This window comes from Euprymna scolopes, chromosome 34 (genome assembly GCF_053919585.1).
Source record: "Euprymna scolopes isolate OS-2025 chromosome 34, ASM5391958v1, whole genome shotgun sequence".
NCBI classification, from domain to species: domain Eukaryota; kingdom Metazoa; phylum Mollusca; class Cephalopoda; order Sepiida; family Sepiolidae; genus Euprymna; species Euprymna scolopes.
The window spans coordinates 25,250,729-25,268,691 of NC_136515.1; the positions used below are offsets into that span (position 1 = coordinate 25,250,729).

Consider the following 17,963-nt stretch of genomic DNA (forward strand, 5'->3'; position numbering starts at 1 on the left):
GAAATAAGGCCTTTTCAAGGCAAATATAAAAATTCAAGGGCTTTTCAAGCCTGCAGTAACCCTGTAAAATTAAAAAGAAAATGAAACAAAAAAAATACAGCAAATTCAAAATTTAAAAATCATTTTAAATTAAAAAAAAGTAGTGATAATATTATTTATCAATATAAGTAATATTAAATTAAAATGCAAAATTTATCACTTACTTCCATGGGGAAAATGATATTTTTTATCCTTGTCTTTTTTACGTGGGCTTTCATTTTCATCTTGACTTGTATCATCATCGTATGTGCAGATCAATAACTGCAAACGAAATAGAAAAGTTACATTTTTCTTTTAAATTTTCATCATACAACATGTGAAAGCATGTGTGGTACCCTGCTCTCATCAGCTGCCAACCAGGATGATAACAGTTTTGGTAGCTCAAGGTGGTATTGCCACTCCTGGCACTAACAACCAGCTTTGGCTATTGTGCAGGATATTAGAAAAATAAAATACAGATACCCCAAGGAGAAATTATAACATCTTTTCATGTTGAAAATTTTCACTCCTGACCAAATCCAGCTTGAACTTTTCTTAAGACAATCTGAAGCAACTTTCAGATTGTGGTTCATGATTCCTATGTTTGAAAGAAACAAAATTTCTTAAGACAATCTGAGGCAACTTTCAGATTGTGGTTTATGATTCCTATGTTTGAAAGAAACAAAATGACTAAGTTTCTTAGAAATTCACAACAACCAACCTCAATAGGAATCACATGGCATATCCAACCTTTTCCCACATAGTCGGCAAGCAGTGTCTCATATCGGTCTTTTTTCTGTTTGTGTGCAACCTCCAGGTTTCCTTCCCAGAGGATGGTCAATTCTATGAGAAGGACGCTCTTCTTTGAATCAAACCATACAACAATGTCTGGCCACTTTTCTGTTCAAATAATGTAAACTGGAAATTGTAAAGATGTCTTAAGATCTATTGAAATTTTCTATTAATTAGCTCCATTCACCAGTGACACATTACAAATTTAATGTTTTTGTTTCCTCCATTTACCTTCTTTGTGAATCTGAATTATGGATTCGTTGACTGTAAATTGATTTAAAACCCTTCAAGGTTACCTTCTGGATCTCTATACCCCAATGTCAATCAGTCATGGGAGTTGAATAAATATGTCCAAGGCTTTTAATTGGAATCTTTGACTGTTAGGATCATATCTCCCCCAACTTTGAAATTAATCTCTGATAGATTCTCCGCTTAACAAAAGGCTTTGACTTTTCTTTGGCTTAGCCTTCATTCTTGCCCATGTGAAGAGGTCATGGTACTTTTGTAGCAGTGCATCGACATCATTTTTGGATGGGATAAGAATGGTGATGTCATCCATAAAAGCTCTAGATGGAGGAAGAATCAGATGCTGATTAGTCATTACTCCTCTCGACATGTTTGCTGCACCATGCACTATGATTTCCATGACCAAAATAAAAAGCAGTGGGGAAATCACAACCCATCATAAGTGTCTGCCATTTTATAACAATTTTTTAGGGTAAATTTCATAAAGGCTGAATTGAAATATTTCATTATGATTTTACTAATTTTACTAGGAAAGTTAAAAATGTTGAGGGTCATTTGAATTAAATGGTGCAGAACTGAACCATATGCACTCACAAGATCCAGCCAGATCACATGTAATTTTATTTTGTCTTTTTTGGTTGAAAGTATCGAGTTCCATATCATTAGTGAATGCTTCAGATATCCGGAGAAACCAGGTATCCCAGCCTTCTGGATAGATATATTTATATATTGGTTGCCCATCAGGACGTTTATCATACGACGAGCAAGAACTCATATGAGACAAAAATTTGAGATACCTTTTGATTGCAATATTTATTACCACAAAAGCAAGACCATTCCTATAACAGGCCGAGAGAACTTACATTTTTGGTCTTTTACTTGAGACAGCCAGCAGATATCTTTTTAGCTGCAAATACTCCACTTGCGTTGCTCAGAGAAAATTCGGAAACAAAATTCTAACTAATGATAGGATAACTCCAGACTCCCCCTCATTCTGATTCTTTTTAAATTTCTAAACATATAGGGATGCATAAACTTTACTAAAAAATAAACTTTGCTTTGCATACTGACCAAAAACAAATTTACATCTTATTTAGGCATTATTATAATTTATAGATTTTAGTTTTACCGATCGTTTAAAATCAACAAAGAGGCATCACTCCAGAATTTGGAGCAGAAATGAAAAATTAAGTTTAAAATAAAAAACTAAAAAATTAATAGATTTATTTGAAATTTTAGAAAACCAAAATATGCTATGAAATATTTTATTAAATGATTAAAATGATTTTTTTTCTGAGACTCTCAGTGTAATACACCTTTTTCAAAGACTTGTTTGTATGTTTTTTTCTCTTCATTTTGCTGGTGGTATTAATCTTGAGGGGTCAACCCCTCATGAAGAGAAAAAAAATGCTTGGTTTTATTGACAGTTGTTGTCAGTCTGAAATAGATGTGTGGGATTGCATGGTGGTGCAAATTCTAAATAGGAGTTTAGTCATATTTTGGAAAACATTATGGTTCTTCTTCATTATTGTAGTGAAATTTGAAATTTTAAATATTGAGTTTTAAGTGAAACCAGTGTCACAGTTATGACCATATCCAAAAATTATGAAAAACGATAAGGTAGAAAATTAATTATTAATAAAAATAGTTTTCCAAGGCAATTAGCAAAAACTGAGCTTTGCAAAAAAAAAAAAAAGAAACCAGAGAGGTAAATATTTTCTGAAAACTGAAAATCTTTGGTCAATTTAGCAAAACTTAAATCACATTAGTTATCTTCAAAAATTGTTTTCAATAATCTAGCAAGTTTGAATTATTTTTAAATGATCTCCTTTGTTTCTTGAAGTTTTTTTGTTTTTTTTAAATGTTGGGCAAGACAGTCACTCTTTGAATACTCATAAAATTTTATTTTCTTATTTAAAGATAAAACTATACCTTCAATTAATATGATTTTTGAATATGATATTTTTGTTTTGTGATGGATACATACATCATATATTTTCTTTATTTTTTTTTGTTGATATAGGGGAAATTCTGGATATTGATTGAATTTCCTTTCAGAATTCTTTCAGAGCAATGGAAGATAAAAAGTATCTGTTGACTGGGAGTTTTATCTCAAGTAAAAATACCCCAAATGTTAGATCTCTTGACCGGTTATAAAAATGACCTTGCACAAAATATATTTGCTTTGAAAATGTAATTATTGCACAAAAAATACTTTCAGCACTCAAATTATATGCTAGCACTTAAAAGGAACAGGTTTAGCCCAACACCTTATCTGCTTAGATAGAAAAATAATAAACTCTTCGGTGCTTCTACAGAACTGGGACAAGATTTCGTAGTCGACCAGTGGAGTTTTTAGATAAAAAAGAATGGTTTCAAATAATTTTTTTGTCATTTCTAATAAATTACAATGGTAGCTTCCAAATTATACAGTTGAAATTACCTGAATATTACTGAATTATTAAAAAAAAAAATACCCAACTTTAATTGTGTTAGCAGGTGAAAAATTTCGGCCATCTTGTTTGAATCAAAACGCAAAACTACCTCCCTTTTGAACTGTGTTTTACGATTGTTTTCATCAAATTGTATTTTTTATTTTCTTTAATAAATAATTTTCTACCTTATTTATTTTCGTAATTTTTTTATAAAATCATCTTAAAAATACAAAGAACACGTAGATACCATTGTTTTCATGTGAAATTCAGTTTTACGATTTCTGAAATTTCGTCCCAATAGTGTAAAAGTACCAACTCTTCTTTAAAAATCTACTCCTATTCAGACATCGATGTGATTGGCGCTTGTCCAGAATTCTCCCTATTAAAAAACCAAAATAAAGAAAAATCTGTCTGTAGTATGTTCCCATGATGAAAAGAAAATATTGTATTCCAAAAATCATGTAAACGGATCAACAGATTATTTTTAAATAAAAAAAAAAAAAAATCAAATTTTATGAGTATCCAACAAGTGACTATTTCGCCTGCCACGTTGAAAAAAAATGTTTGTGATGGAAAGAAAATATTGTATCCAAAAATTCACGTAAACTGATCAACGGATTATTTTTAAACGAGAAAAAGTTTTGTAGCTGAACGAACAGCTATAATATTGTAACCTCCATCTTGAAAATATTAAGAAAAAGGGAGATAACTCCAAATCATGATTTTAGAAAGCCATTTTTTTTTTTTTACATGAAAACGGAGGGGGGGGGATTGAAAAAAATTCAAATGTGCATAAAAATGATTTTCTTGATAAACGTCAAACTACTTGATCAATTTGTGTATGTCATACAGATTTTTCTTACTTTTTGTGTTTTTAATATAGAAGAATTCTTGACAAGCAATATTTAAAACTTGTTGATGGAAGAGAAAAAAACTTACTTGCATGACGTCCGCTATTTTGTAGAAAGTCTTTTGATCAACTGTTTTTAATGTTTCCATCATGCAGGGAAAATCCATGAGCTGAAACAAAATCAAAACTGCTATCAACAGAATTACACATCTCGAAATAATAAATTATGACGGCAGTAACAACGCGTTACAAAACAATTATGGCAACAATGATAACATGTTACAAAACAATTATGATGGTAATTACACGTTACAAAACAAAGTTACACAAACGATGTTGCAACTGTGAAGAGGTTTTTACCTTTGCAGAGAAAACATCATTGTCGTAACGTACAGTTCCATGACGAAGATCATTTTGTACCTCAATACTTAATTTATCTTTCAATGAAACTGCACCAAATTGGACATCTTTACGAAGTTCCTGAGCTGGACCCTACAAAACAAAAAAACAAAAATAGAAAAGAAAAAAGATAAATAAAATAATGTTGCTGTTTAAACGATTAAATAAAGATTTGAGATTTGCAATGAAACATATTCGATTACAAACAAGCTGCTCCTTTTTATAAAGTAATAGCCTTCAATTTTCCAGACTACCAAACTCCAAACGTACAAACTAAATGATCTCTTTCCTTCATATAGTCAACCACAAACAGATTTTTTTGCTGTATCACAGTCCTTCAGTAAGCCTAGACTAGCACCTATCCAAAGCCAGGAATTGAACCTACAAGCATCTACTTGATAGTTGGCAGTTCTCCCTCTAAGTCATGGTATCGGCGCTTGTAAATTATATCCCTAATGTCTTTATATAAACATTAATTGTCACTTTTAAAGTGCTCCATTTGTTTATTTACAAAGAGCTTTGCAATATGCTAAGTAGGGAGGGGGTGACATAATTTAAGAAAGTGCTCTATCCAAGGAGGGAGCTTCTAAAAAATACCAACTTGGTGGTTGAATATGGTTAAATTTGTTCATTTTTGCATAAAATACTAATCTCTATTAATTGAACAGTATTATGGTGTTAGTGTTTGAATAATTGACAAGGAAGACACAGTAACAATTAAATGAATATGTACTAACAAAAATATAAAAATGGGGTAATTGCTCACTGCTGACGACCATACTCCCCACGTGTCTTTTTCTGACTCTTTGGTAAACTGAAAGTGACGTCATGGAATATTTCATTATTCCAAGTCGTATGGGGTGTTTCCCCAACAAACAGACACTAGGTACGACCATAATAAAGGTAGAATTTTTAACCTCCATAGCAAATAATAGCAGTAAAAACTTGTGAAATAAAATTGATTCATTGTAATTTTTGCAGTATTCTCAAGAAGAAAGATTATGAAAAAAAAATCTCATTTTTTTTTTACTCCGTAAAACCAGTGAATTTTCAAAAAAATTCCCTCAAAAGCTAAATATGGAAAAAAAAAAAAAAAAAGGTTCTTGAACCGCGCTATTTTTAAATAGTATTTTCAAGTTAAATCAAAGTTTTATGATATCTTTGTTTTTATTAAATTGTTAGGTGAATGTAAAGAATACTTACAAAACACTTTCCTCTCCCCATATTAAGAATGGCTTTCTAAATAACGTTATTATTTCAGCACGGTTCAATAAGTGCACACGTACCAAAAAAAAAAAAAAAAAAAAAAAAAAAAAAAAAAAATGGAACCCAATGTTATTTTTACATATTTTGACAAACAATAAAAATAGGATTTTTAAAATACTCTCAAAAATCAAATAATTGATCAATTTTGTTAATTTTTTTTACAGACTTATTTAAAAAAAAAAAGAAGCTGAACTTTATATAAAGTGAAATAAAATATACAATATAAAATGATCATATTTGAAAATAAGTTTCCGATAAAGTTAATTTAAGATTTAGTTAAAATTTAAATAATGCTTAATAATTTAATTTTGTGAAATACGATACTGGTGCTTCTACCATTATTGACCCTTTGAATATAGAAAGCATGATATTGATATAGAAAGCATGAGCCAATTTTGGAGAAATTATGAGGAGGCAAAAGCGTTTCTAAGAGAAAAAAATATTTTACAAGCGGAATTTTGTCTTTCTTTAATTCTTTGAATTGTATTTTTAATTTTTTTTTTTTACTTTTAGCTTAACTTGCTTTTATATTTCGCCATTTCGTTTTTTTAGTAATAAATGCTTCTCTATATTAAAACCCGACTTTGTGTCTAACTCTGCCCTCGTGGGGAGGCAAGTAAATAGGAAGTAATATACCGGCTGAAAAACGTTTTTCGACCCCAATAAAAGCATTACAATACATTTAAATGCTGAAGAATTTCCGCCATGTGCCCTTGCTGTTATAAGTTAACAACTAGCCACTACTTGTGTTTCAAACTTCAAAAAAAAAGAAAAGAAAAAAGAAAAGAAAAGAAAAAAAAAAGAAAAGAAAAAAAAAAAGAAAAGAAAAAAAAAAAAGAAAAGAAAAAAAAAAAAGAAAGAAAAAAAAGAAAGAAAAAAAAGAAAGAAAAAAAAGAAAGAAAAAAAAGAAAAAAAAAGAAAAAAAAGAAAAGAAAAAAAAGAAAAGAAAAAAAAAGAAAAGAAAAAAAAAGAAAAGAAAAAAAAGAAAAAAAAAGAAAAGAAAAAAAAGAAAAGAAAAAAAAGAAAAGAAAAAAAAGAAAAAAAAAAAAGAAAAAAAAGAAAAGAAAGAAAAGAAAGAAAAGAAAAAAAAGAAAAAAAAGAAAAAAAAGAAAAAAAAGAAAAAAAAGAAAAAAAAGAAAAGAAAAAAAAAAGAAAAGAAAAAAAAGAAAAGAAAAAAAAGAAAAAAAAAAAAGAAAAAAAAAAAAGAAAAAAAAAAAGAAAAGAAAAAAAAGAAAAGAAAAAAAAGAAAAGAAAAAAAAGAAAAGAAAAAAAAGAAAAGAAAAGAAAAAAGCGCTTTAAAATAGTAAAAACACTAAAGCTTTTTTCGTTTGTTGTCTTTTTTTTGGAAGTGGGGTTTGAGGCGCCCCTATTATCTCAAAGAACCAACTATGTAAACACTAAGGACTGCCAAAATTCACGACAGAATTACTCCACCCTGTATGTAACACGATGTAACTATTATAAATTAATATTATCAGTATAACTTTTGTACCATTTAAAAGAAGAAGGGCAAAATAAACTAGTAATAATTCAAAAAAAAAATTTTTCATCGAACGAAAATAATGAAATTGCGTGACGAAAATCGTGTTTATACAATTGGCGCTTTAAAAATAACGTTCCCATGTAGTAAGCACTTTGTTATAATTAAAAATTTTTTTTCATAGTATGAAAATAATGAAATTGCAAGACAAAAATTGTGTTTACATAATTGGTGCTTTAAAATAACGTTCCCATGTAGTAAACATTCCGAACATGAAAACATACCCGTGTTTAATAAATCTAGCAAAAATCAGCTAATGGTCAGATTTTTGTGAAATTTTCGATACTTATCCATTTTAGAATGAAATCTATAAATATAAAAGCGAAAATGTATGTACGTACGCTTTTCCTCGATGTCCATAAAAGGCTTCTTTCAGAGAAGCGCTCGCTCGCTTCACAACTTCTTAAAACTTTTTATATCATCTATAAATTGTAATATCTCGCAGTTAACCACGGAGCTTGCCTGTCTATTTAATTTTATTGACTTTCAAACGTTAATTATTCCACATTTCCCACATCGGCACGCGTTACATTCGGTTTTCGGTATAAACAAAAAGCGAAACTCGACTCTAATCACAGGCCCAGAGCCGGTGGTCTCTAGAGAGCTAAGTAATGTTTGGTCAATGTCGACTTCGTCATATCAGACGGTAGCTTTCATTTCGAGACGAGGGAGCGAGTTTTTAAAAACAAACAAACCGATTTATTGACCTCATTAAAAACTGTCCCGCACAAAATGCTAACTGCTGAATAGCTATCGCCGTTACGTCAATCAAAAACGCGTACCTGTTTTTTTTTCCACCCTTTACTATTTTCCAACTGCGCGTCGTCAAGGCTTTTTTTTTTACGGGCACCTGTTTTTTTTTTCCACCCTTTACTATTTTCCAACTGCGCGTCGTCAAGGCTTTTTTTTTTTACGGGCACCTGTTTTTTTTTTCCACCCTTTACTATTTTCCAACTGCACGTCGTCAAGGCTTTTTTTTTTTTACGGTCACCTGTTTTTTTTTTTCCACCCTTTACTATTTTCCAACTGCGCGTCGTCAAGGCTTTTTTTTTTTACGGGCACCTGTTTTTTTTCACACACACCTACAAACACCCGGGCAACGCCGGGTACCCCTCGCTAGTTACATATAAAATGCAGTTTCCATAAAATATATGAGAGGAAACATTTTTTTAGTGCGTGTCCCCCCACCATATTTATTTTTTAAAAGTTTAAACACACGTATTAAACAAAAATTTACCTTGAAGTTGCAATTAAAAAACTGATATAAACTTAATATTATTATGTTTTTATTTTAAATAGCATTTTTTCTAATAAATATATACTATAATCAGTTGAATTGGAAAGAAAAAGTAACTTCTTAAAAATTAACTGATTTTTAAAAGATTAAAATTCCATTACTTCAAAATGTCCGCTACATAGATTTTTTAATTAATTGTGTGAAAAATTTTTTTTTTAAATATAAAGTTATAATATAAACATGACTCTTGCCACCTATTTTATGGCCAGATTAAAACCGATTCAAAATTAATATTGCGTTAAAATCCAGTTTTTCTACATGCACTGCAATATTCTTGTACGTCTTGTTTTATGAAATAAAATACGGAAGCCGGGACTGAACAAAAATGAACTGTTTGATTGAAAATATTCACTTCCGCAGTTGTGTTCGCCATTCTGAAACTCCAAACTTGATTATTCTGTTAGTGTTTACTAAAAAGTAACCAAATTATTAAAAGTAAGTTAAATTATTTTTATAAATTTTTTCCTTGTGTTTATGTTTAATTTTGAAGTTTATTAAACTTCTTTTTCCTCAATTTAAGATACTTTAAAAACTCAATTTCTTTCGTTAATGTTTGTTTTTAATTTTAGTAGTAATGAAGTGGTCAGAGGCACCAAACTGATAAAAGGGAAAATTATTCCCAAGTAGTATTCAAGGGGGAAAAATGCTCTTTCGTATAAATAATTTAAATCGTTCAAAAGTATCGAAAACTTAAACAAATAACATGTGTAGTGAACTAACAAACTATTTTATTGTCACTTCTGCTCTTCCGTAGATATCAAAAAAGTCACATAATATTTTATTTTTGTGTTATGTTTTCTACCCTCACTGAACCCCCCCCCCAAAAAAAACAGATTTTACTTAATTATTTAATTTACTTATCGTTAGATAATAGTGAATCTTTTTTATATTTCGATAATTTAATCTTTAAGTAAACTATTTGAATGTAAAATAAATTGCTATTAAATTAAATTACAGTAGTAAATAATAGTTAAAAAAAAAAAAAAATCGTTCACCATGGCTCACATCAATTGATGACGTCACTAGATCATGTGTACATTTTAGAAAAGTTCACATAAAATGGTAGTGCCTAGTAAACACTTTACAATATTTTTCAATAATTATTTACAAAAAATTTTCTTTACAATTAATTTTTATTTAAAACTAGCGAGTGGTACCCGGCGTTGCCCGGGTGTTTGGCGGTGTGTGTGTGTGTGGGGGGGGGGGTCTAAAAAAAAAAAAAAAAAAAAGAAGTAAGTTTGAGGATCGAACCCGTACCGTTATGGGAAAGTTGTCAATTAAAGTGTGAAAAAAAAAAAAAAGTGCGACGTTAACTATTGCCCCACCGCAACATGCTTACGGAAACACGTTTGAATTTATTTAATTACTTGGATTTAGCAGGTGCTCGTTTTAATGAGTTAATGAGGTCAAGTTTGACTGCGAGATTTCATTTACTGCTGAACGCTTTTTTTTCCCCCAAGATGTTATAGGAAAAAGACTAACCCACATGCGGCGAGCGACAAATATTGAATATTTATCTTCCCAAAATCGAGCAAATTAAATAGACAGGTGAGCTTCGTTGTTAACTGTGAGATATTACGATTTATATGTGATATAAAAAGTTTTAAAAAGTTGTGAACCGACCGACCGCTTCTCTGAAAGAAGCCTTTTGTAGACACACAGAAAAAGCGAACATACATACATACATACATTTTCGCTTTTATATTTATAGATTAAGAAATTATTTTCTAAAATATTTTGTTTACATTTTGTTTTTAACCTAAATTTGCTGAATGTCAGATCGAGGCTCGTCTGCGGGATCTACTTATCTCAGCTGCACCCGTTATTTTTTTTCATTTTCAGTGAATTTTATTAAAGTACGCGTGGAAAAAAATAAAAGAATTAACAATTTTATTTCATTTTAGTAAGAAAGATAATGATTTAGTAATTTGTTCTTGCCAAAATAATAACAGGAGAAATGCATCTGGCAATAATAAAAATAAAGAAAGTTTGTTTCATTTTGTTTTCATGTTTCCAATTCGATGTTTAATTTGATGGACGCAGACTTTTTTTTAGCGGTGATTTGTCCAGGATATTCCGATATCGACATTTACCAGTCTTCGACCATGCTGAATAAGAAAATCTCATTTAAATTTTGCAGAGACAAGTATTTTTTAAGATATAAATCCAACGTAAAAGCTATTGTAATTTCTGACAGCCATTTTTTTCACAACCGAGGAATTATGTGCATGCGTGTAAAACAAAACAATTACGATTTTTTTCACTTCATTGAGTAAATTTCATGTTAAGAACGGCTTTCGGAATAAACACTCCCAACTTCTCCATGTTAAGAACGGTTTTCAGAATAGACACCCTCAACCTTACCATGTTAAGAACGGCTTTTGGAATAGACACCCCTAACTTCCCCATATTAAGAACGGCTTTTGAATGGGGTTTGTATTACTGTACACAGATTCGAAAAAATTGTCAAAAAAACAAATATATAACAAATAAATGTTATCAAAGGCAAGATAAGTTACTTTTCTACCTAACTAGATAATTTTCTAGTGTTTTTATTTAATGTAACATGTTTATTCAGCTTGAAAAACATTCAGTGTTTACCGATGTATTGGACAATACAAAATGGTGCCCGAGTCTCTCTTTCACACGGTAAGTTTGGGAAAAGGAGTTAAAAATAAAAAATATACAAAATACTGTTAAAAACCCACCGAATATATGTCAGCCTATGTCACAGTAACATATATGGAGCGAGTTTCTGTTGCGAGTTGCATTTCAGTGAAAAGAGAAAAGGAACTGGAACGAATACTTGAAGGAGGATACGAACACGTGTGTGACGGGTATGAAAGAGAAGTATATTTTTTGAGACAGGAAGAGGAAGCGGGGAGTGAAAAAAGGATTATGGGATTACAACGTAAAAGGGAGACAATCATAAAAGGGTCTATGATAAGAGTTATCGTATTTACTTTCAACACCCTCCCTTTGGTCTCAGCATATTTTTTATTTATTTGTTTCTTTTTTTTTACAAAAACAAAGATATGTGAGAGCAGATTAGTGTCAGTTTAGGGTCCGAATAGAAACTTTTAAAACTTGTCCAACTTCGCCCGGGTTGGAGGTTTTGTTATGATGTCGGCGATCATATCTGCTGTGGGAAAGTAAATTAATTGTATTTTGTTATTATTCAGATAATTCTCTGATAAAATGGTGCTTGATGTCAATGTGTTTACATCTCTGCCGATGAATGGAGTCCTTAGAAAGCGCTATAGCGCTTTGACTGTCTCCGAATATTTTGATGGGGACGTGTTCTCAGTGTAGATCCATTTCCTTTGTTTGGTTATACACTTTTGCGACGAATCTGGCCTTGTATTTAGGGGACCCGTCGGCGTTTCCCTTAGTTTTATACACCCATCTACCATTTACTGTCGTTCTGCCTTTGAGTAAGGGTGTTAGATGATATACATTGTTTTCCTTTAGTCAATTTCTTCTGGCATCGCTTGGATCCAGCGGTGTGTCGCTGGGGAAGTCACAGCTTCCCTGTAAGTGCGAGATATGCCGTGTGCTGCCTTGTAGCAGTAGTCAGTGCCGATTAATGCGTGGCCGCTCACATCCTGAACTACTCTCACAGTCTTCTAGGTAGCTGGGCATTTTGTGCTCACGCGTTGAGTATCTTTGCATACAACTAGTTTCTACAGTAGATTTGGTTTGTTTGTCGGTATTGGACCGTTCAGGGTTTTCCTTTGACTTTAAATTTTTATTAAGTTTCTTGAGGGAAAATTTGCGTCATCATCACTTGAGTGTGTTGGTTGTTGGTGGTGTTGGTGAATTTTACCAGTCTGTGTTTACACACTTTCCCATTTTCTGGGTGGTAGATAAGATATGCCGGGCTGTTTGTATCATATCCGATGAAGATTCCCCTCTGGCACCTTGGGTCTAGCTTTCTTTTTATGTTGGAGTAGGCATTGCAAGGCAAACCGAAAATGTGCATCCTTGATAAGTCCGGTTTTCTCCCAGTCATTTTGTAGTACAGCGTCTGTTTTAGACGGTTTTTGAAGCATCTGTTCTGTATAACTGCCAATGTCATAACTGCATAGCTCCAGTGTTTTCGGTAAGCTGCTTTCTATAAGGCATCTTGCCATTTCAAATAGAGTTCGCCAGTTTCTTTCAGCCGTTCCATTTTGATGAGGCGAGTATGGTGCTGAGGTTTCGGGTTTTATGTTATTTTTGCAGAGTAGCTTCTGGAAGTCATTTAATTTGAACTCCGAACCATTATCCGACCTCAGTATTTTTATTTTGCCGTATGGGGAAATATCTGCGAGGAATTTTTCGGTGGCAAGTGTGGCGTCACTTTTGTTTTAAATAAAATATACAAATACGGTGCCAGAAAAGTCATCAGTGAAGGAGATGGTGTATTTGTTCCCGTTTAAATCTGCTGGTTCTATGGGGTCGGCTTGGTCTGAATGTACTAAATGCAGAATGTTTGTCACTCTTTTGTTGGGAAATTTATTTCTTTTCTGGGGAAAGTTTCCTCGGATGCAAACGTTGCAGTTTTTGTTGTTTGCAGTCTTATTTCTTATTTTCATCCTTTCGACCACATCGGGTAGTTTTGTTATATTGTCGTAATTGCAATGGCTGAGTATTTTATGCCATGTGTGGATATCATGGCATTGATGACAACCGTCTTCTGCATTTCCTTCCCCCATAGTTTTTAGGTCTATTGCGCATGTGTATTTTGAATTTCGTTCCGTTTTTATGTTTTAGTATATTTCCATCTTCTTCGAAAATAACTGTCGCTCCGTTTTGGGTTGCAGTTTTCACAGAAAATATATCCTGTGGATATCAAGGTATAAGTAGTGCCCCTTTTAGGGTTGTCGTAATTGAGTTTCTGTTAGTGTCTAAAAGGCTGACTTCAGCATCTTCTCTTTTTAAGGCTAAGCCACTGGTTTTAATTCTGTCTGCTAACTCCATGTAGTGGTTCTCAGAACGCAATGTTGGGTCGAAATGTTTAAATTTCTTCACGTCTGTTATAATGTGTGAAATAACCCCTGCATCGACTAGTAGGTTTGTATGCGGTATTAAGTTCTGGGTATAGTAGTAGTAGTAGTCCTCCGTTTTGAATGCGAAGGAGTTTTCTTTGGTGCCGGCTGCCTTTTTCATTGTATCTTTTCGCTTATAACGGAAGAACTCCCTTTTATGGGTGTTACTTTTACAGTAATTACACCACTGTTTTCGCTGTTTGTGTTTGTTGTTGAGACATTCTTTCAATAAATGCCCTTTTCCGCCGCATGTGAAGCATGATATTTCAGGTTTGTCATGGTGGTGACGGTTCTCCATCCGTATTCTCTGAAAAAGACGATATCAATTTCATCACTTCATCACTGGTCGACTGGATTTTGTGTTTCAATGTTTCGTCGAAACCATGGAGTTCTGTTTTAAATTCCAGGAATGTTATTTCTTTGTTGCTGTGTGCCACATAAATCAAAAAAAGGATTGTAGCAGGTTGGTAGTCCTTTTAATATCATGGCGATAATTAGGGCATTGTCAACTGTTTGCATTTCTCAGAGCTGTTAAAAATTGTCTCAGTTCTTATCACGTATTCTGTGAGGCTTTCGTCTTTCTTTTTGAGAGACGTGAGTTGGGTGTACAAGGAGATTACCCTTGGTTTTCCTTTGCTTGCATAGTGTTCGCGTAATATTTTGAGAGCTTTTCTCCCATTATCTGTAGTTTCTCTCATTATTAAGGATAAACTTCTGTCGTCCAAAAACTGTACAAGTTTGGCGTAAGCTTCTTCATTTCTCTCAGTGTCGCTTCCATCTCTATTAGGGTGTATACCTAAAACGGCATTTTTTAGGCCGAGCGTGCGTGAATGGCATAACAATTTTGTCTCTCAAATTTCATATTTGGTTTCATCTCTGTCAAATAAAAGTCTGTTCCATTGGCTTCCATTATCTCTCCTGGGCACATAACCTGTTGCGAGTTGCATTTCAGTGAAAAGAGAAAAGGAACTGGAACGAAGATTTGAAAGAGGATATGAACACGTGTGTGACGGGTAGAGAGAAGTATATTTTTTTATTGAGACAGGAAGAGGAAGCGGGGGAGTGAAAAAAGGATTATGGGATTACAACGTAAAAGGGGAGGTAATCATAAAAGAGTTATCGTACTTACTTTCAACAGTTTCTAACAGTACTTTGTCTAGTTTTTTATTTTTAACTCCTTTTCCCAAACTTACCGTGTGAAAAAGAGAGTTGGGTGCCATTTTTAATTTTCCAATACATCGGTAAACACAGAATGCTTTTTGAGCTGAATAAACACTTTACATTAAATAAAAACACTAAAAACCTATCCAGTTAGGTAGAAAAGTAACTTATCTTGCCTTTGATAACATTTATTTGTTATATATATTTTTTTTTTTTTTTTTTTTTTTTTTTTACTTTTTTGAATCTGTGTACAGTAATACAAACCCAGATTTTCTTATTCGGCATAGTCGAAGACCCATAAAAGTCGTCATTTTGAAGAAAATTGTGGAGGTGGACCTAATGTAAAAATTTGCCATTTTTTCTCTTTAGAGATTAACTTTAGAGTTTAATCTTTTAAACACAATCAAAAAGTTATTGGAAACTTACAAAAACTTATGATGAGCCAATTTTCAAAACTATGGACTCTACCTATAGTTTCTATCATTAAATTGCATATACCTAGAAAAGCCTGTTCGAGTTAGAACAAAAACAGTATTCGTCTTGAAAATCGCTAAAAAATCGAAAATTCAACAAAATTTGGTAAATTTTTACGATGTGCCCCAGTGTATAATAATTATAAACACCCCAACCTCCCTATGTTAAGAACAGCTTTCGGAATAAACACGCCGAATCTCGAAAGCCGTTCTTAACATGGAGAGATTAGAGGAGGGGTTATTTCGAAAGTCGTTCTCAACATTGGGAGTTTGGAGGTGTTTATAGTACACTGGGGCAGGTTATAAAAAAAAAATACGGTACTCATGCACTGCAGAGAGTGATCCGTGCTGAAATAAAGTTATTATTTAAAAAGCCATTCTTAACATGGGGAGAGGAGGGTGTTTTGTACCTATTCTGTACTTTAACCTTACAATTGAATAAAAAACGTATAAAACTTTAATTAAACGTGGAAATACGATTTAAAAAATGGCGCGGATCACTCTCTGCATTAGCACCAAAAATACCCAAAATTTTTGTTAGAGCATTACATTTTTCAGTATTTGGTTTAATTTTCGACTTTTGTACGATTATCGAGGCTTAACTATAGTTCTAATGCGACCACCATTTTTTTCGTTTTACTCAACAGACTTTAGACTACCTTTATTTTTAATTTAAGAAAACACTTTAAAATAAGTTAAAACACAAAAATTATATCCAGGTAGGTAGAAGAGTAATTATATTAGAGCATAAATCTCATTATATTATATTATGTTCAGTTTAATAAACATTTTAAATCATTGATTCCTAAAAAATAAAAAAAAATAAAAAAAAGAAACGGTACTCATGCAATCATGCACTTATTGATCCGTGCTGAAATAATAACGTTATTATTTAAAAAGCCATTCTTAACATGCGGAGGGGAGGGTGTTTTGTACCTATTCTGTACAATTGAATGATAAAAAAAAAAACATATCATAAAACTTTAATTAAACTTGGAAATACGATTTAAAAAATAGCGCGGATCAGTAAGTGCACATTAGCACACACAAAAAACAAAACAAAACAAAAACCAACTACGTTCATTAAAATCAATCAATCAATAATAATAATATAAAAACAGATTAAGAATACAAATAATTCGCTGTTGTTTAAGTATAAATTATTACAAACAATAAAACAACTCGGATATAAATAAAAAGATCGACTTTTACCGGAGGTAATCTGAGGATAAAATGTTGTTCTAGATCGAAGGCACTTTCTGTTGCTCCATCTCTTTTCTTCACGGTTGGTTTCGAAGAATTAGACGAACCGACTTTAATATTAACTCCAACCATGATTTAGTTGTAAAATATTTTCACGCTAACAACAAATCCATGTAGAAACTCTAATTTAAGAGAGCGATCCTGAATTATCTCCCTTTAGAACTCTCTAAATTTAATTGTAATTTTTTTCACTGTTCAATTATAGCATAGGTACCATCGAAGTAGCTCACATCTGATTAGCTTAAATGAAACTGTTTTTTTTTTTTTTTTTTTTTTTTTTTTTTTTTGCTTTCTGTTTAGCGGAAGTTTTGCCAAACCGAGGAAAAGTCCCTTCTGAATAATAATTACGTAATTCCAGTGTAATTTTAAAATTCTCCATTCATATCTTGTCGCTCCATCTCTTCAACCAACGGCATGCGGTTTCATTACCAACACTGAGGTCTTCGTCGGTGCAGTTGGGCCCCAGTGGGCAAGATGTTAAAATGTGCTCGATGGTCTGAACTTGGGCACCACAGGGGAATTCAGCAGTTGTAGAGTAACCTCACATGAGGAGGTTGTCGCCAGTTTTTGCAACTTTTGCCCTTGCCCTACTCAGAGTGACCCACTCCGAACGGGACAGGTGTGTGCCAGGTGGTAAGGTTTCACTGGGCTCTGGCAGTGCTATATTTGTAGACTGAGGGTCTACCTCTCTCCACATCTGCAGCCGGTAAGAGGATGTAGGAGTGTCCGGTAGGTCCTCCACTGTGGCAAAGCTTCGCCGGGTCACAAGTCGTCTAGCCACCTCCGAGTAGCCATAGAGAGAGTGTCTGGGGTCTTCGAGTTGTTTAGTACGCTCAACTCTCGCAATTATATCCCGGCGGACTTTAGGTGGTTGTATGCCACTTAATCGGTATAGGGCTGGTAGAGGTGTGCTTTTTAAGTTTCCGGTTATGATCCGGCAAGCTTTGTGGAGATCTGCGTCAATGCGGTGAGCATGGGCTGAGCGAGACCATACTGCAGCGCCATATTCAGCCGTGGAGTAACATAGGGCTAATGATGTTGTCCTTAGCGTGTGTGGGTCTGCTCCCCAACTCGAGTTAGCCAGTATGTTGACTAAGTTAATTCGAGACGCGATCTTCTTTCGGAGCTTGTCTATGTGTGTCTTGAAGGAGAGAGTTCGGTCCAGTGTGATGCCAAGGTAGACTGGATATGGT

The 17,963-nt window shown here is 32.9% G+C and overlaps 1 protein-coding gene across 1 annotated transcript in view; it reads right to left on the reverse strand.

Moving 5' to 3' along the window:
• The window catches only part of LOC145259141 (transcription initiation factor TFIID subunit 7-like), a 37,668-nt gene extending 20,756 nt beyond the window's left edge, over positions 1–16,912 (reverse strand). Inside the window, exons 1-4 of the mRNA XM_080116839.1 lie at positions 16,720–16,912; positions 4,702–4,833; positions 4,431–4,511; positions 204–300 (exon numbers count right to left, since the gene is read on the reverse strand). Of these exons, the coding sequence (XP_079972965.1) occupies positions 204–300; positions 4,431–4,511; positions 4,702–4,833; positions 16,720–16,842 (433 nt within the window). The 5' untranslated portion in view covers positions 16,843–16,912. The remainder of the gene's footprint in view (positions 1–203; positions 301–4,430; positions 4,512–4,701; positions 4,834–16,719) is intronic.
• Positions 16,913–17,963: the final 1,051 nt, after the last annotated feature.